Here is a 20433-nt window from a genome sequence, read left to right on the forward strand (position 1 = left end):
GGTGGTGAGTCAGTCTATCACGTGCTGGGGACAGCATCAAGTCCATATACGAGGAGAGGAAAGGGGAGGTGAGGGGACTGAATAGAAAACGAAACAGTCAAGCCAGTCAGTGTCCAATAAATTGAAAAGCATTTTGGGAATCTAATATGGTCCTAGTTTATGTATACAGGAACCCTAAATTCTGCAAATAAGACATCAAAACCTGAGAAGTTCAAGAATTTAAGGACTTCCAGCCCATTTCTCCAGGTTAAGCTCATACAATAATAGCACACCAGATTCTTGTTACTGTATGAGTTTTAGATGCTGATCCCAGAATTTATCAGAAAATGGAATTATTACTCTTATCTCGCTCAGATTTGGGAAGCTGGTCTCAACAGTAAAACAAATTATTCAAAATATCTGAACACAGAAAAGATTCATTTTGGCAAGTCTATCAAATGTTCCTTCAAAATAAAAAAAGGTATTCTCATACAGTCAAATCCACAAATCTGTTTAAAATTCCAGCATATTCACTATCCCATTAACTCAATATTCTTATTATCTCATCCATTTTGACTCCTGAACATACTATATACATTCTTATTATTAAACAAGTCTTTCCCTTATTCGCTTTGACTTCTCCTAGTGTGTGTCTGCATGTGACGTGTGTATATATATATTTATTTACATATATATAAATGAACGTTCAATTTAATAAACTTTGAGCACCTGCTGTGCGAATTCACTCATGGTAAGAGGGACAATTGCTAATGACAGGTTGGTCTGGAGAAGTCTAAACCACAGTATCTGCCATCAAAAGAGTTTAAAATCAAAGGAGTTCAGTGATACCAAATGATTTAGGTAGTTGATTAGTAGGTCTCAGCCCTCGCTAGGCATTAAAATCACGTTTTAAAATCACCTATGTCCAGGCTCCGCTCCAAACTCACTGAATTAGAATCCTGGAGAAAAGGATGTAGGCATTTGTATTATTTAAAATGTTAAATGATAAATTAGAGGTAACTAATGAGCAGCCAGGGTTTAGAGTTCTCGCAGGATATGGCTCAATTACCATTCACCTGTGACACGTAATTTTGATGATAAATTTAACTAGTTACCCAATCATCACCACCTTGAGTGCTTAAGAAGACAATCTCCTCTCCACTAACTACTTAAGTAAATTGGATTTAGAGCTTGGGACACTGATAAACTACCAGGATCCAAAGGCAAGCAACCCCATAATTCTTGCCCCATAGTCAATTTACCTTCCCAGTAAAGTTCATTGAATGTCGTGGAGGGAAAGGCAGCAGGAAACTCAAAGTCCCAGATTTCAGAAAATAATTAAAGCCTTCCCAAAAGTTCCCTAGGTGTCCTCAGTATCTTACCTACTTCTGGCCTTATCTGATGCTGATTCAGCTGGTTCCTCGCATTCCCTAAATACCAGTCTTATTTGTTTCCTCTCAGCAGAAGGTGGATACTTACTTCCCTGATGCTGTCCCCAAAATCCAGAATGGCTCCTTGCGCTTCACTTACCCTCCAAACTATAGATACCTCAACTCTATCTTTGATTTTGAAATCTGCCTTTCTCTCATCTAAATTATTCAAGGCCCCAAAAGAAATGGGCTTAGTTTATATTCATGTTCCTGGCATATTTACTTCCTTATAGCACTCTCTACCTGAATACCTAAGAGATTTTACCCATTTTTCTATTTGTAATCAGACTGAGGAATGTTCTTCATGCTTGGTTTGCAAATCCTGCAATATTAGGCTCAGAATTTAGACTTCTTCCCATTACATGTAGGCCTATACTGTATAAGATATAATCAAGAGGAACCTGTGCAGGTCACAAGTCTCTGCAAGAAACAAAATGGCCATCTTTAGGTTGATAGGTTACTACAGCAGCTTGTAAATGGGATGGCCTTTGTAAAACAAACTAAAAAATAAATAAGATGGATAAATTCCAATGCATAATAAACTACCGGGCTGTGCACAGCGACTCTGAGTAAGGATCCAGAGACTCGGTTCCTGGGTTCAATTCTACCACATGTCACTCATATTCCTGTCTCTTTCTGCCCCCATCTGTAAAAAGAAACTATCAGTACCTGCTTCACGAGGCCATTTAACTTACGTAAAGGTCCTACAACACTGTCTGCAGAGAGTAAGCACAACTCATGTTATCGTTATGTTTTTATTACTGAGTGTGGGGCTAAAAACCTTGCTGTCCAGGCGAGCAAGCTTTTTAAATCTCTTTCACTGATTTAAAGAAAGTGAACTGACGACAAGTTGTTTTTCAAATTGAATTTTGACATTTCTGGTCTTTTCTCATTATTTTCTATATTCAATGAATGAAAGCATGGAATTTGACAGATTATTTCTTGACATTTTAGTTCCATTAGGAATACCATTTAATATTAGTTAAGCCTTGTTATGATCACAATACTATTTAAATGAAACTATGGGAGAGAGAGATTTGGGGAAGAAAAAATATCACTTGCCACTTATTAAATTGAGATTTTAAAAGCCAAAGAAGGGAGGGAGGATTTATAAACTGCAGGTGACCTTTAAATGTCACATTCACTAACATAGAAATGTAAACATAGAAAAATGTAATATCTGGTAATAACAGTAAACTGATCAATACAATTACATTACAGGTTCTGTGATATTATAAATTATGCTTTCGGTACAGGATATCAATAGCTTTTTAACACTTTTTAAGATCAAATTATAACACACTGAATTTCATCTAGTCCTCTGTTATTTATAAGTATGTAGCTTACTTCTATTATTGGACAGCTCCATGTTCTAAGCTTCTAAATACACAAGATGTTAGAGTATAAATTATTTGTACCATTGAACTAGTAAAAAAGTAAACTGATCTCATTAAGATGATCCTTCAATGACATGTAATAATTTGTCTAGAATAATGTTATTATTAACCTTAGCTTACTTCCAAAAGTTAGGGAAACACAGTTCCAAGAACTAGATACTTGTGCAAATCTCAGTTCCTAACTGAATTACACAATACCAGACAGCATACACTATTGTAACAGTGGGGGTGGGGGTGGGGAATGGGGTACTCATGCAGTGTTACAGGCCATTTCTACAGTTCTCAAAGCAGGAGAACAAATACTAAGAGAGTCACTGATCTCAAATGCAAGAGTTTATGACTTGTCATTTTTGAAGAGGATTTGGGGTAGACTGTTCTATTTGAAGATTCAAAAAAGAAAAAGGTGCTTTTCAATGCCTTCATTTAAAGATTCCAATCAAGAAGACACAGAATCCCAGTATGATACCCAAACACCTATCATGAACTCCAGTGTCTAGCTAAGTCTTCTGAAGATGCACTGCACACCTAAAAGTAATAGTCACTTAACTTTTACTTGTTTCTGATTTCAGGGACAGAGCTGGGAACCATCTACTCAGTAGTCACGCAGGGCCTGACACAGCACGCTCGCTAGTAAATACTTAATAGAACTAAAGATACTCAAAACGTAGACGGGTTAGTGGTGGCAAACAGCATCCTTCCACCGAAGTTCCTGTTCCAGTCACTGAGGGCGAACAGCTCCCAAGAGTTCAATCCCAAAGGCCCCAACAGTTGTAACTTCCAAGGGTCTGCGACTGGCACCAACCAACCTTGTAACTCCGAGGGACAGAAGTGGAGCGGGCCTTCGCCCTGGTCAAAAATCACACCTGGAGGGGGATCCCCGGGTGGCTCAGCGGTTGAGCTCCTGCCTTGGGCCCAGGGCGTGATCCTGGAGTCCCGGGATTGAGTCCCGCATGGGGCTCCCGGGATTGAGTCCCGCATGGGGCTCCCTGCATGGACCCTGCTTCTCCCTCTGCCTGTGTCTCTGCCCCCCCCCCCCACTCTGTGTGTCTCTCATGAATAAATAAATAAAATCTTTAAAAAAGAAATCACACCTGGAGGGGGATCCCCTGGTGGCTCAGCGGTTGAGCCCCTGCCTTGGGCCCAGGGCGTGATCCTGGAGACTCAGGATCGAGTCCCGCATGGGGCTGTCTGCATGGAGCCTGCTTCTCCCTCTGCCTCTCTCTGTCTCTCTCTCTGTATGTCTCTCATAAATAAATAAAATCTTAAAAAAAAAAAAAATCACAGCTGGAGCAAGCAGCACCTGCAAACACTCGCCTGAGAGAAGCGCTCTCTGGAACACCTTCCAAAGCAGCGCTTCTCGAACTTCACTCCTCATTCCAAGCACCGGGGAGCTTGTTTCGCCCCAGATTCAGAGGCAGGGGGCGTGGATGGGGCGCCGGGTCGAGCATCCGCAGCGAGGCCCCCCAGCGACCGCCCTGCGGCCTTTGCTGCCGCCACCCTGAGAGGCAAGGCCCTCCCCACCCGCCCAAAGACCTCCTCCAGGTCACCGGCGTTGCCGCACAGGTAGCGAAGTTGCGCGCACAGGTAGCGGCCGACGCCGTCCCGGGCGGGGCCCCCCGGCAGGTGCCTCGCCCCCCGCCCGCGCTCACCTGCTCCCGGGTCTTCAGGTACCGCTGCAGCGCCTGCTGCGTGAGCTCCCGGACGCGCAGCTGGCCCTCCTTGCAGGGCACCACGATGCCCGTCCTGCCGAAGCACACGGTCACCTTCATGCTGGGACAGGTGTGCGCCCCCGGGCACAGCGCCGACCGCGGGGGCTCCGGGCCGCGCCCCCTCCGCCCGCGGCTGACGGCGAGCGGGGACCCGGGGGGGGGGCTCGTCCCGGGCAGCGGGTGCCCCGGGGGGGGGGGGGCAGGCACCGCGGCCCCTCCCCCTCCTCCCCCTCCTCCTCCTCCGCGGGCTCCGGCTCCCGCTCGGCCCGGCCCGGCGACCGGCGGCTCCGAGCTGCGGGCCGGGCTGTGGCCGTGCCCCGGGCGTGCCCCGGTCGTGCCCGGTCGTGCCCCGGGCGTGCCCCGGCCCTGCCCCGGCCCTGCCCCGGCGGCGGCGGCCCCAGGCCCCAGGCCCCAGGCCCCAGGCCCCGGGCTGCAGCGGGCGGCGGCGGCGGCGGCGCGCGCGGGGCCGGAGTTGGGAGGAAACTTTTGCGCCGGATCAACTCGGCGGCGGCGCGAGCGCGCTGGGCCCCCGCGGCCCCGGGGCTGGCCTGAGCCCGCTCTTAAAGGGGCCGCGGCGCTCCCGGGCCTGCAGCCCCCGGGAGCCTCGGCCCCTCCTCCCTCGAGCGCTGCCCCGGCCCGGGCCCTCCCGCACAGCCGCCGAGCCCTGGGGACCTGTAACGGGACCTGAGAGCCACCCGCCCGGGAACTGAAACCGGATCTCCTGAAGCACCCTGGAGGGTGCTCCCTCCTCGAGCTGGGAGGCTGCGGAGCTGCACCGACCGGGGGGGGGGGGGGGAGGACTGGAGCGAGACGCGAGCAGAGTCCGGAGCAGGTGCCTGGCGCCACGCCCACCCCCGCCCCCCTCCCCCTCCCCCTCCCCCTCCCGGGGAGTGGCGGCTTACAGGTGCTGAGCTGCAGGTTGGCCCGAGGGCCTGCCAGGAGCCTTGTCTGCGGCAGAACACCGACTCTGTCCTCTGGCAAAGCCCAAGGGTTCTGGGGGATAAACGTGGTGCTGCAGCCAACCCTTCATATCACAGAGGAGGAAACTCTTGCCCCAAAGGTCACATCCCAGACCCAGAAATGATGCATATGCTTCCATGTATCCTTCTGAAATGGGCCTCCTGTTGTGCATCTGGCTACAAAGACCATTTTAAACACGCTGAGGCTCAGGTGAGTGTTCACCACCAATTAAAATAGGTGTATCTGAAAAAAAAAAAAAAACTCAACAAAAAAATATTTGTGTCATTCTCAGCTCGCGTAACAACGAGCTCCTTTGAGCCTGACAACGACCCTGGGAGGTAAATGTGTTTCCCATTTTGTGCATGAAGAATGTGCTAAGGGAGGTTAAGGAACTGAGCTAACCAGGAAGTTAGTTACCCTAAGAGAATCTCCCTTCTTCCCATGCTGAATCTCTGGTCTCCCCAAGCTGGTTTTCTAGCAATCTACTTCGTCCAACAAGATCCTCAGGGCCACACCATGTGTTTCTCTATAAAAGAATTTGTTCCTGGGGCGCCTGGGTGGTGCAGCCTCTTAAGCACCTGACTCTCGGTTTCTGCTCAGGTCATGAATCTCAGGGTCCTGGGATCCAACCCCATGTTGGGCTCCCCACTCAGTGAGGAGTCTGCTTAAGATTTTCTCTCTCTCTTCCTCTGCCCCTTCCTCTCTCTCCTCTCTCTCTCAAATAAATAAATCTTTAAAAAAATAATTTGTTCCTTTATCAAGACACTTTTAAATTGAACTTGAATTGCCTAGGATGGTACAATAATGTACAAGAGATTAAATGAATGGGCTTGTGAATTTTGAGAGTTTTAAATTTTGTTTTACTAATTCATATATGCAATAAATATATATTGGTTGTCGTCTATGTCCGGGGCCTTATATAAGGTCAGTGGCATCAATGAGGATCCCGTATACTAACTTGATTTGAAATACATATATTAGATGTATAATTGGTAGTCGATGCAACTAGCAAACTAATTTTAATAAACTAAAGACAGAATCTATTTCCTCAATCTTTTTATCATAAAATCGGAAGATCCACAGAATACCCCTCTGAGGCAAGATGGAATCTACAAACTCAAACAACGTCCTCAGGGGCCCTCTTTCTATATCTATTGGCTCTGTGTTCCTTGATGTTGTTCCAACTCAGTCAGGATCTTCCTGGAGGAGGCAAAGATGGCCCTTCCAGTGTTCCAGGTTACACAGCCTTAAACACAGCCATCTCAGACATCAGTCAGCTTTGTTCTGGTGAGGATTTGCATATCCAACCTTGAGTCCTATACCTTCCCTCTGGCAAGATGATTGTCCAGACCTGGTTCCCCTGCCCCTAAGTTATGTGGACTAAAAACAGCATTAGTATCTACTGGAGGGGTGAACACCCAAAAGATGGGAAAGAAAACCCATCCAACCACCACAAAATATAAGACTGCTTTCCAACTGGATAGATAGCAGGGAAGACAAGGCCTAGAAACTTGAAAAGTTAAATAGAAACTATATAACAACAGTAGATGGGATAGTTCTACTGAATGCTATTGATTTAAACATATGCCAGGCACTGTTTAAAGTGAATATAAACTATAAATAAAAATAGATATATTGGGACACCTGGGTGGCTCAGTGGTTGAGCATCTGCCTCTGGCTCAGGGCGTGATCCCGGGGTCCTGGGATCAAAGTCCCACATTGGGCCTCCCTGCAGTGAGCCTGCTTCTCCCTCTGCCTCTCTCTCTCTCTCTCTCCCTCCCTCTCTCTCTCATGATTAAATAAATAAAATCTTTTTTAAAAAGATATATTTACATATGAACATATATGCATATGCACATATGCATCATATATTATGTATCTGTATCTTATTTTCCTTTGTAATAATTCCACAAGAGAGGTACTTTTGTTACCCTCCTTTGAAAGATGAAACTGAGGCTAAGGGAGGTAAAATCACATTGTTATCAAGTAGCAGAGGCTGGACTGGATTAGAACCCAAGCAGTATGACTCCAGTAAGACTGGCTAGTAATTGCTATGCTGATCTGACATAGTAAGTACCCAAATGAGTAGAGCAATGAAACAAATAGATACTAATGCTGTGCATTATTGTGTGGCACATACTTTTAACATCAAGTTTTTGATAGACATGTAGAATGGTACGGAGCAAAGATTCTTAGCTGATGAAACGACTGCATTCTTTATCTTCGTGGTTTATTTTTTTTTCTTCACACTTGCTCCAGACTTCTTATTCCTCTGCTCAGATAATAAAGAACTCCTGCTCTTCCTCACACCCTAAACTTCCTCTGGGCCCACCTTTAGTCCCTCCCCAATACCTAGAACCCTCAACGTCCTGGCTTTGGAAAGCTCGAGGTTAACCAGGAAGAGCACTCAGGCTCTCCACATCCTACTTACAGAAAGATTGGAATCAGCTTGTGTGGCATGCAGCAGAGGCTGTGTTGTCGTAAGATGAGGGAAGAGATGAAGCTAGGCATGCATGTGAACAATGCATTGTGCAATCCTGCACATCATGGAGTGAACTTTAATGACCCCAAGCCAGTAATTATAAAGAGTTTAGCATTTATTAATTCGTGTTTATTAAATAGCCAGATTTAATTTGTTCTTTGGTGTTATCACAGCATACATAGGAACAATTTATCATATATTAAGTGATATAAAAGAACATAGTTACAACACACAGACATTCATGCCCAGCAAATTCCTAAATCAATATTTCATGCCCCATGGGACTCCTGGACAGAAGACAATAAATAATTTGCCTTTATTGAGTAACACTAGAGGATTCTAGGCCTGGGTTCCATTTTCTTGTTTTGCCTGTTGGATGGATAAATATTGCCTGTCGTGTGATATTTTCCCATTTGTTATCCAATAGTTTAGCAAGCTTTGGAGTAGTCTGTGAAAATCTCATGCTGAGAACAATAATACTGACCAATATTATTAAACTTCTCTGCCTTATGAAAAGTATAACTAAAATGTCAGGTACCATCAGGCATATACTGAATAAAAAATGATTATTTTTACATAGAGTTGACCAAGTATCCATTCTAATGTTTAGTACCAATAAAACAGAAAACATTTCACCTTTCAAGGAATTTTTTATAACAAGCAGTATTTATGTCCAATTCAATGTTTTTTCATGATAATCTTCTTTCTAAGACCTTTGGAACAATTAGTGTATTATGTTCTTGGGGGAGCCTGGATGGCTCAGTTGGTTAAATGTCTGACTTTGGTTCAGGTCATAATTTCAGGGTCTTGGGATCCTCCATGCTCAGTGGGGAGTCTGCTTCTCACTCTCCCTTTGCCCCCCCCGCCCCCCCACCACCCATGCTATCTCTCTTTTTCTCTCTCTCTCTCAAATGAATAAATAAAATCTTTAAAAAAAAATACATTATGTTCTTTGCTTCCTTACGAAAGTAGTTACCAGAGTGACATCATAAAAGAAAGAAAAATGGATATGATTCTTCATTCTAACCTTCCACGTTGAAAAGCAAAGGGTTTGGGTTATTGTTTGACTTGGCAAGAATAAGTTTTTCTTAAGAGATGTTTGTCTCTAAGTGCCTAAAGGCATTCATTTGTTGACTGTTGCTTTGTTGACTCTTTCTGTAGGTGTTCTTAAAGCACAAATAACAATGCTTTACACCCTGAAGGAGTATTGTGGGCTATCAACTTTTTGAAAGATCCTTATTTATCCCTATTCTATAGGTAATACTCATAAGTTTCCACAGTGTTACAGCTAGACCACCACTCCGTATACTGAATTATACTCGATGGATGTTAATGTCCTTCCTTGATTTATGTTTTCCAGGAAAAAAAAAAAAAAAAAAACTGGATCACAAAGTGAGTATATCTTTAAGAAAAAATCAAACTAACCAAAAGCAAGGAAATTCCTCAATTGATGTTGTATTAAGCGTGGAGCATTAGTTTATGTTTGTCCTCAATGTGGGATCTTCTTCTGAAGCATATCATGAATGCTGACTACTAGGATGAGGTCCTACCCCGAGTAGCAAGCACCAGGTCCTCTCACCGCCAGGCTTTAGTGACAGATGGCTAAAAAGGAGGCCAATGGTGGTGATCAGGGATGCTCTCCAACAAGCTCAGTTAGCCAAGGTTAGGTCCTGCAGTGAGGCTGAAATCAAGAGTTCGCTTTTCAGTTCCCTTACTTTTCCTAAGGCCTCCTTCTGTGCTCATTCTTATCCTTTTAGCTGGAGAAGTGAGTTGTGTTCGCGTAATTGACAGGAGGTAGAGAAAGAACTGAGATTTGGCACCAGATGCTTTAATGTATAAAAAGATTACAGGCAGAACAAGGATACTAGAGCCAGACAGACTGAGGTTCCAAAGCACCCTGCCACTTCTGACTAACGAATGGTTAGTCAGGCTTCACTGTGTCTCTCGACCAAAGGGGATGATCACATACATAAAGCACCCAGCACATAGTAGGCAAAACGTATTGCCATCTTCCACCTTTTATCTATTCACTAGCATTTCTAAATGCCACTTATTTCCACTGTGCCTGAAACTACTTCCAGAAAGAAACATATCAAATGATACTCAGAGGCTGCACATCATCATTCTCATCAAAGTTTCTGAAGCCCAAATGTAACTTGCTGTGTAATGAAGCTGCCACCCCCTCCAGCAAAATAATAAAATTTGTGTCAGGTTTCACGATCTACATATTACTAATTGTGATGCTCAAAAAATAATCCTAGTCATAATAGTCTAGTACATGAGAATCATAGAATTTCAGAGCTGAAGGTTGCCTTAGAGATTATTTGTATAACCTCTTAAGTTCATAGATGAGGACACTAAGGACGGGAGAGGTCAGGTGGCCAGCCAAAATCAGTAGTACCTAGATCCTTCAGAGTGTATTCCAGGGCTTTCTTCACTTTCCTGTCTGCCTGGTAATAGAATTTATTTGTTTGTTTACTAATTCTTTAGAGAGAAAGAGTGAGAACAGTGTGGGGGGAGGGTGATGGGTGGGGATTGAGGAGATAGGCAGAGAGAGAGAGAGGGAGACAGATAATCCCAAGCAGGCTCCACACTCATTGTGGAGTCCCACATGGGGCCATGACTCTAAGATCACAACCTGAGTCAAAACCAAGAATCAGACACCCAACTGATGAGGCATCCAGGTGCCCCAGCCTGGTAGCAGGATTTAAAATAACAGATGTTTGACCAACATTGGCTCAAGGCTTTGAACTTTCACCGGGCCAGGAGGTAATGATAAGTTCATTCTTCTATCTATTCCCGCAGTTGTGATTTAAAGTTAGGATTCTAAACCCTTGTTCTTGCCAGGATTATAAATCGCAAAAAGATTTGCTGCGTGTTGGAGTGCCTGGGTGGTTCAGTTGGTTCACCATCAGACTCTTGTTTCCAGCTCAGGACATGACCTCAGGGTCCTAGGATCAAGCCCCCACTCAGCAGGGAGTTTGCCTCGCCCCCTGCACCCTCCCTCTCTCCCTTTGCCCCTCTGCCCCACTTGTGCACTCTCTCTCTCTCTCTCAAATACATACATCTTTAAAACAAATTTGCTGAGTGTTAAAATGATTATTTCAGAAAACCATCCAAGGATTTTTAAGCAGGAGAGTGACACGATCAGGTTTCTTCTTGGTAGAAAGGACCTGGGAGACAGACAAAAGCCCTGATTAGTTCACTCACTCCATCATCCACTTCCTTGCATCAGTATTTACTCAACACCTATAATCTGCAGAGCACAAAGTGATCACAAAGCTGAGATGATGGCGAGGAAGACAGATGACAAATGACTAACCAAATAAACAAAATATTTACAGATTGTGCAAAGGTGTAATGAAGGGTATAAACAGCAGGCTGTGTGATAGAGAATACATGGGTAAGAGGCAACCTGTTTGGACTGGATGAACACGAGAAAAAAGGAACTTTGTAAGGAATCCAGGGAAGGAGCAGGGGTTGAGGTTGAGGAGCTTGTCTACGACAATGTCCTCCCAAAAAGACTAAAGCGATTAGATGATGAGGAGGGCAGATTGGAGTAATCTTTCAGGATCTGTCACAGATAAAAGATGGCAAGGTTTTTGGAAAAATCAGGAAAGACTGGTCTAGTTAGGAGGTGGATTTATTTGTTGAAGGTAATCTTGGAAAGGTGTGGACGTGCTGAGGATGGTAGGGAAAGAAGAGTAAGTTCTTTCTTGCTCAAAATGTCTTTTTTAGGACATTTTGAGTTTTAATGGGCTAGAAGGGAACAAGGTAAAAGCACTTGGATGGCCGGAAATACAAGGTTTAAAGCTCAGGAGTCTGAAGATTAGTATGTAGATTTGGGGGACATAGATTTGAAGTTCAACTCATCAGAATGGAGGATCAGTCAGAGAAGGAATTTGGAATGAAAAGGCAACAGGACTTAGACTAGAATCCTGGGAGAATGTCAGTATTTAAGAAGAGACATATCCAGCAGTTACGTATGTATATGAGGATGCATTGCCCTTACCCCTGCCCACAGGTATGTGCCACATACTCTCTCTCTCTAAAGTCAATAAATAAATCTTAAAAAGAAAAAAGGGACTGAAGGTGGGGGAAGATCCAACAGGACATTGTTAGAGTAAATCACTCAAAACTCAATTTAAGTATGTTAAAGGTAAATGTATCATATATATATAAGATTAATTATATATATATATAGTTGTGGAATATCCCCACCTGTGCATGGATTTATCCAAAGTAATAGACTAGGGGGTTGTTTAACGACCAGTCCAACAATTATATTATTCCATGCATGGCAAGTGAATGAGTGCCGTATGACTCAAGGTCCACTCACCCAAACTGAAAACACACCCTACCTCAAACAAAGGAAATCAAATATAAGAAATTAATTACACCGTTGATGGAGGAGCTGAAAAGCCAAACAAGAAAGAGTAAGGCAACTCAGAGGTTAGCCAGAGCATGAAGCTGCTTCTTTCTCTAGCAGTAGCTGGATTCTGGGAGGAGCTACTATTAGCAGGCCCCAGATACTGGGCAGCCTGGCAAAAGCTAGAACCATAGCAGAAATTGCCTTGAGGAAACTGGGAGCAAAAAGAGGACCTGTCCAGGAGAGACCCGAGACTCTAAGGAGCTATAGCCTCAAAAACACAACCAGAAGAGGAGAAGGAGGGTGGGTAAGAAGGAGGGAGAGAGCCAGGGAGGAAAAAGGAAAGAGGGGGGAAGAGTGAGGAAGTAGGAAAGAGGAGGAAGGACAGGACGAAAGGAGGGATAACCACTCACACCCCTGGGCTCTGTTCTCCCACCCTCCACGTTTCCGCCAGTGCCTCACACTAGCTGATCTAGTTAGAAGCCCGTGAACCAGGAGAAGAGCAGGGAGGTGTTTGGGAGCAAACATAAAGACTAGCTCAGAATGTCTTCCCTGGTGAGCTTCGATAGTAATTTATAAAGAGAGATTTTAATTCTCACTAATATTTTAGATTTAGGAAAAGCACTGATAATATTTCCAATTCACTTGGTAGATTTGCAAAAATAATTTTTTTTCTGCCAGCCTAGACAAACTCCATGCTTTTCTCAAGAGGAAAGCACTTCTACATTTTAACGGTGAAATAGCAGCTTTTCTCTGATTGCCAAGTAACTATTAATTTCCATCGTTTAAGAAATAAATTCCTACCCTTACTCAGTCGTCAAACGCAAATGAATAGTTTTGTTTAGCTATGATTACACAGCAAATCCAAAAATCCTATTAATATTGAATTTTGAATATGTCTAACTATAATGCTATCTGCTAATATTTCATTTATTTTATACACCATAATTTTAGACATGAATCCATGGACTTATGACAGAAGCTTTGAAGACTACCCAAGCTTAAAGTTGTGATTCCTTTGTATGAAATAGTTTGTAAAACCCATTAATACTTTACCACATGTGTACATGAATAGTAAGTGTGGTTTTTATTTCAATACTATCAGGAAAATTTTATTTTAATTTCATTTGTCCTTTAAGAGTATGTAGTCTTGTTAGTATACACTTGTTATAAACTCTTTGCAATTATCTTCAAGCTCATTTTTATATAACCAGAATACAAATATAATAAACAATATAAATAGGTTATATGTGGACTTCAACATATCTCAACAAGACCTAAGAGAGGTAACTTCTGAGCAAATGAAAAGAGCTATCAACTTGTCAAACACCAAATAAGCTTTTGATATTCGATACCCCCGAATGGTAATACAAGTCTGAGGTAGCCTATATTGATTATAACCTCTACCAAACCCAATGAGCTTTTTCTAGCTGCAAATTCCTTATTGTAAACCCCTACTCAAAACAGCAGGGCCAGGCTCTTTGAAGGACTAGGATTGCTGTTGATTATACCAAGAATGGCTCCCAATTCAACAAAAGCCATCCACAGGTTAACTGATGATCCAAGACATAACCTGATGTTAAAAGCTAAACCTGATAAAATAATTGGGGACTAGCTACGCTGATCAAACTGGCTCCTTGTAGTTGGAGGTTTGGCTACTGGATACTGAGAGAACTGAAAGGCCAGGTAAATTATTGAGACCCCAGTGGCCCACAAAAAAAAGAAGAGAGCTCTTCTGGAGCTGCCTCAACTCTCCCTGAACCTCCCAGTACCAACCCGCAGGCATCATCACAACGACTGTGCTCTTTTTTTCTTTGTTTTTAATTCATGAGAGACAGAGAGAGGCAGGCAGAGACACAGGCAGAGGGAGAAGCAGGCTCCATGCAGGGAGCCCGATGTGAGACTCGATCCTGGGACCCCAGGATCACACCCTGGGGCAAAGGCAGGCGCTAAACCGCTGAGCCACCCAGGGATCCCAGGACTGTGCTCTTTATCCAATTACTTTATTGTTACATTATTTTGAATGAGGCCAGCCCATAAAGCAAAACCAACTATCCAGCAAAGAATACAAGTATTAATAAATAAAAAAGAAATAAGTTCATGAACAGTAAGTTAGTGAATGAACAATAAGTCACAAACCCAAGCATTTTACAATATATGGTTGCCAGTATGAACCCGGGGTCTGCTAGTAATGAACCGGTTATAACCAGAGTAATCCAGCAGTTCATGGATGCCTAGATAAAATTTCTTGAGGAAAGGAAGTTGAGCACCGATTTTTAGGAGTTGCTAAGGATTTCAGGATGGGAAGATCCAGCCTGAGAGTCAAAGCTTGTGACGTTTCTGCATTCCAGAATAGAGGGATGGATGCTTCATTTGAAGTTTGCACTATGGCAGACACATGCAGAAGCCATGAAACTCCATTTTTGAGAAATAACATATTAGAAGGAACTCTTCAGAAGCATTTGAGCCTCCCTATAGCAAAAGTGTATGCTGTGATACATCACATACGCCCTCCTTGAGGACTGAACTCCTCCTCCTGGTGCCGAAATTGTTGGCAGCTGTGGTTCTCAGCTGAAAGGCTGTCCAATCTCCCTCAATGGAATACAGAACTTGGTCTTGTTTTCCAGATAATCCAACCTAAGACATAATGTAAACAAAACAATACCAAAAACAACAAAAACAAAAAAACACTCAGAAAAACTCCTGTTAAGGATTCACAGGCACAATGCTTTGTACATGAATGAGGGCTTAGGTAATGACTAACCAATTTAAAGATAAAAATAAATGGATAAACAAAGAATATATTGTAAATACTTCCAGTTGTTAAAAAAAAAGGGGGGGGGGAGGGATGGGGTGGAGAGACAGACTAGCAGAGAATAGAGCCAAAGATACTTAATTTATGATAACTCAGTAGTAGTGGCTTACAACTGTCTCAGATACAATGGCCTAAACTTCTATTTTCTGAATGACTTTGGGCAGAGCTCCTAGAGGCATATTAGAGTCAATCTGAACTTCCAGCATCTGGGGAAGGCAGTCATTGCAAGAAAAATAAATCTCTGATGTCTCATATCCTATCTAAGAATATAATTTGAATTTTGCATTAGATCCCATAGTACATCCATATTGTCTTTTTTTTTTAAGATTTTATGTATTTATTCATGAGACACAGAAAGAGAGAGAGAGAGAGAGAGAGAGAGAGAGGAAGAGACACAGGCAGAGGGAGAAGCAGGCTCCATGCAGGGAGCCCGATGTGGGACTTGATCCCAGGTCTCTGGGATCACACCCGCAGGCCAAAGGCGGCATTAAACGCTGGGCCACCAGGGCTGCCCACATCCATATTGTTTTAATAATAAGTATGTTTTGGATTACTTTCTATCAGGAAAAAAAGTTTCTTCCCACCTCTTTGACTAAAGGATAAGATGCTATTTCAATTAGTCTTTCAACTTCATCCAGGCAATTTTTCATCTCTGCCTTAGGTGTATGTCTTGTGAAGTCAATAATTTAAATATGCATATAAAAATGATAATAGACTCTCTACAACTTTATTAGCCAGACCAGAGTAATCACTGAGAACAAACCCATCCAGTCATTCAGCAAATATTTATCAAATGACTACTACAGATCAGGTTCTATTTTAGGATACATAGTGTGCTACAGGCTGAATATTTTGGTCCCCTCCAAATTCATATATTGAAATTCTAACCCTCAATGTAAGGCTTTTGGAAGCGGAGCTTTTGGGGTGATTAGATCATGAGGATGGAGCCTTCATGAATAGAATTAGTGCCTTTATAAAAGAAACCCTAAAGTGCTCAGTTACCACCAGGTGAAAACAGTGAAAAGATGGCCATCCAAGAACTAAGAAGTTCTGTGTCTGGTAAGACATGGAATCTGCTGGTACCTTGACCTTCAACTTCAGCCTCTAGAACCATGAGGAATAAATTTCTGTTGTTTACAAGCCACTCAGTCACTGGTATCCTGTTATAACATCACAAATAGACCAAGACACGGTAGTAAACATGAGATATAACACCTCTGCTCTCCTGGAGGTTACATTTTATTGAGAAGATCCTGAGATCAGCAGAATGTGGCCAAGAGGGGAATTAGTGAACATTTTCATTCTACTACTGGTGAAAATTTCAATAAAATTTTTCTCCTGTGAGGTTGTGTCACTTCTGACATGTAGTGGCTGATAAGTGATTTCGATCTACCTGTCAGTTTCGTGTGTGCCTTAGAGAAATACTGAAAGGCTATTTAAAGTGATGAAAGATGGCTGATAAGAGAGTGGGTTATTTTCTTTCTACATCTATAATTTTCATCACACTTAAAAACTAAGAATGGTGATCCACAGAATCAATTTCCTTGAGCCAACTCTCAAACTTTGTTTTTGTTACATCTGTTGTGTCATGAGCAATGAGAGCTTCACAGTGTTGTCTTGTAGATATTAATTGTAAAAACCATCAAAATTTAAAAAAACTCACTGAACCAATTTTTGAGCTATTCCTTCATTTACAGTTAATGTAAACAATGAATTCATTCTTCTAAGATTTTTACCCCTATTCCTAATCTTCTCTATGTCCCTCTCCCTCCCCACTTTCCGAAGTAAAATAAAAATTTAATCTTAGGAATCAGCCCTGTACTTTTTCCTACCCAATCAATGTGCATCTGGGTAGTTGGCTAAGTTTCCAAAATTACTCCTCACCATATTGCAAAGAAATTCACCTAAAACCACCAGATATGGGTATGTTTAGTTTTAATCAGTCAGGGTTCTAGGAAATCCACTTAAATTGGGTTAAGTGATGAGACCTTAATAAAATAATCACTTTACAGGTGTAGGCAACTTCATGTAAACCAACAGCGGAAAGAGCAATACCTCAGAGTTGGTAAAATGGGAACAAATTACCCACCGCATGCAGAGTGTCATGGAAAGGGCCAGTTGACATGAACGTGAGCCTATGTGGATATGTGGCAGGAAGGCAGCTGGGGTTAAATAAATACAGCAATATAGTAGTGCACCTCAGAATTCAGGGTTCAACTAAGCAAATCATCTCAAAGGGTGAGGCTAGAGTCAGTAAAAGTTAAACCAGGATTATCACTCATGAAGGGTTGGCAAATGAGTTTCCAGATTAAATTCCAATCGAGAGATTAGAAGAAGGCTGAAGTGAAAGCCTGGCAATTAGCATGTTTAAAACTGTAGCAAAGACAATAACATTAACATATCTAAGAAAAAAATGTATTACCAGAAAAGTCTCTCAATGGCCCCTGCGGAAAAGAGGAAGGACTGGGAACCTGGCCTGTCAGGCCCTAACTCAGACCAAGAAAAAGCGTCCTCACCAAGAGATTCCAGTCCTCTCTGTGGTTGGTGCTTTCCTCATTGGGGGAAGAATCTATTTCAAGCACTCTCAGCTGAAGAACCCTTCATTAAGAAAACCTAATTCCCATTTGTTTGTACTTAATATTCACCAAGCAATCTCGACTGTAGGTTGCATTTCCATCTGTTTGCCTCAGGGAGAAAATGTGAGATCCAAACACCACTCCATGAATGTCTAGTCTAAGTGCCACCTTGAAGCCTGGTGCATCAGTTAAGGCACAGGCTACTTGAGCCAGATGCTGGGGTCCCATGCTGGGCTCTGCCACTTGCTATCAGTGGGATCTTGTGCAAGTTACCCAACCTTTCTGTGTCTTAGTTTCTTTGTTGTAAATAGAATTAATAATAGAACCTATGTACATTATAGGGATTGTTATGAGAATTGATGTGAGGGGCATCTGGGTGGCTCAGACAGTTAAGTGCCAGCTCTTGATCTCAGCTCAGGTCTTGATCAGAGTTGTGAGTTCAAGGCCCATGCTGGGCAAGGAGCCTACTTGAAAAAGAGAGAGAGAACCGACACGAAATAAAAGACTTTAGAGCAGTGTTGTTGTTTTGTTTTGTTTTTTGATTTAAACTACATTTTTTTTGTGAATTTAGTTGGTTTGAATCGGTTCCCCAAATTTCATTATTTGGGGGCTCTGAAAAGGCTCTCTTAGGTAGCCACACAGACTCAGAACCAGGGCTGTGACTACCCAATGATAGAATCCTTAGAAATCACCTTGGGACAACACTACCTTTCTGTTGCGTGGTGGGAAGGAAAGGGACAGGGGGAGGTGGGAGTTGCTTACCTAAGTCTGATTCCTGCAACTCTATGGCCAAAGAGCACCGTGCTCAGTAACTTCTAGTCTAGAGGCCACAGGGAATTGAATCTAGCTGTGGGGCAGCTTCCTAGCCTCTTTAAATGCCTTTTCCCCCGGGCTTTCATCAAGGTAGGAAAAATCCAGACTCAAATGAGGTAGAGCTGGAAGTCCTTGGGAAAAGTACACTGTGAGGTTTTATTACTCAAATCACTTTGCTCAAGGGCTCAGGCTCCAAGGCTAAAGTCCAGCGTTTGAGGAAGTCCACTTGCAGAGCTGTGTCTGTCACTGGCTTGATCTGCCAGAGGCGGGAGTCTGTCCTGTACATGAAGGCTGCCAATCATAAGATGGGAACAGGGAAGCCAAAGTCTGGTTTAGAGAGTGAAAGTGATACTAGTAAGAACAAGGATTGGATAGCTGGTCAACAGAACAGGAGGCAATTTGAGCAGGAGCGTGGAGCAGAGACTAAGGGTTACTTCTTCTAAATTATTAATTAATTAATTTTTAAAAACTTTTTTAAAATTTGAATTCAATTTGCCCACATATAGTATAACTCCCAGTGCTCATCCCATCAAGTGCCCTCCTCATTGCGCTAAGGGTTACTTCTAACACAAAATCACCTAGTGCTGGAGATGACAAGGCACTCTCTGCAGCACTGTGCTTTGAGCCCAAATCCAAACAAATCCGTAGAATAACTATTGAAACGGTAATCATGCTGCATCTGTGAAAGCACCTCCACATAAATCGGTCTTATCAATGAACTCCTCTCAACTGGAACTATCAGGCCACTCTCTTCAAATTTCCCACCAGAAGTCACAAAGCCACCAGTAAAGTTTATATAGGGGAAGTTGTAAGCTCAACGGCTTCTGTGTGCTCCACCTGAATTCCGACTTGAATAACACCATCACTTTCCTTGAAAAAGTCTCCAACCAAATTGCTCTTTACTCAAACTCAGCTCTCATTGCTGCAACTAGCTCTGCTCTGTGCACACCAGCCATCTGCTTATGCCATCCTCTCTGCGTTCCTGCAGCTGTTGTACCCTCACCTTAAACGGCGCACCAGCTTTGGGCTTGGCAGGAGACAGATGCTACACTCACAGGGATAATTGAAAAGAGTTTAATGTAGGGCAACTTGCAGATGTGGGCAGGGTGAAGGGGGCCGACCAGGGATATTGTTGAGAAATTTAGCAAGCAAGAAGCCTACTGGCTGGAGGCCTGAAGATGCAAGAGGACAGGTTGGCTGCCAGCTTCTAGAGAGAGCCATAGTTGCCTGACAAGATCTGTGAGAAGCAGTTGCCCGACAGGATCTGTGGTCACAGATAAAGCAGCACTGTTCAATGTGCATAGTTCTAGAAATGCAAAATGCACCAGATATCTGGGAGAACAGATAGACCAATCTCTCTTCTTCTATTCCTCATTTGCCAGAGGTTCTTATTGGGTGACTCCAACTCGAAACCACAGGGAAGGAAGCCTTAATGATGCCATCCATGAGGTAGGTTTCTCCAGGGGTGGAGAAAGGACTGACGAAGGACCTAGGAAAGTAAACAGAGAATCATTGGCAAAACATACTCCTCTACTATTTTCTTTACAATTGTATTTACTTGTTGTTTTTATCTTGATTATGAAAGCAATACACATTTAGGGCACCTGAGTGGCTCAGCCAGTGGAGCATCCTACTCTTGGTTTTGTTCAGATCCTGATGTCATGGTCATGAGGTGGAGCCCTGCTTCTGGCTCTGCACTCAGTGGGGAGTCTGCTTGAGACTCTTTCCCCTCCTCCCTCTCCTCTTCCCCACCACCGTGCATGCATGTGCTCTCTCTAAAATAAATAAATAAATAAATAGATAAATAAATAAATAAATAAATAAATAAAGTAAGTAAGTAAGTAAGTAAATAAATAAATAATAGTATACGTTTGTACAGAACTTTAACATACAAAAAACTATA

At 43.0% G+C, this 20433-nt stretch overlaps 1 protein-coding gene and 1 long non-coding RNA gene across 3 annotated transcripts in view; one reads left to right on the forward strand and one right to left on the reverse strand.

Annotated features, from left to right (window-relative positions):
• Window positions 1–4674, reverse strand: part of PARD3B (par-3 family cell polarity regulator beta) — a 987000-nt gene extending 982326 nt beyond the window's left edge. For both annotated transcript variants that reach the window (XM_072813099.1, XM_072813097.1), the window contains exon 1: window positions 4456–4674. In XM_072813099.1, coding sequence (XP_072669200.1) covers window positions 4456–4575 — 120 coding nt within the window. In that variant the 5' untranslated portion in view covers window positions 4576–4674. The remainder of the gene's footprint in view (window positions 1–4455) is intronic.
• On the forward strand, window positions 4379–7246 carry LOC140625645 (uncharacterized). Its single transcript, XR_012024982.1, has 3 exons — window positions 4379–4585; window positions 5576–5685; window positions 5768–7246. It is a non-coding gene; the product is annotated as an uncharacterized lncRNA (long non-coding RNA).
• The last annotated feature ends 13187 nt before the right edge of the window (window positions 7247–20433 follow it).

Source organism: Canis lupus, chromosome 36 (assembly GCF_048164855.1).
Source record: "Canis lupus baileyi chromosome 36, mCanLup2.hap1, whole genome shotgun sequence".
Lineage (NCBI taxonomy): Eukaryota > Metazoa > Chordata > Mammalia > Carnivora > Canidae > Canis > Canis lupus.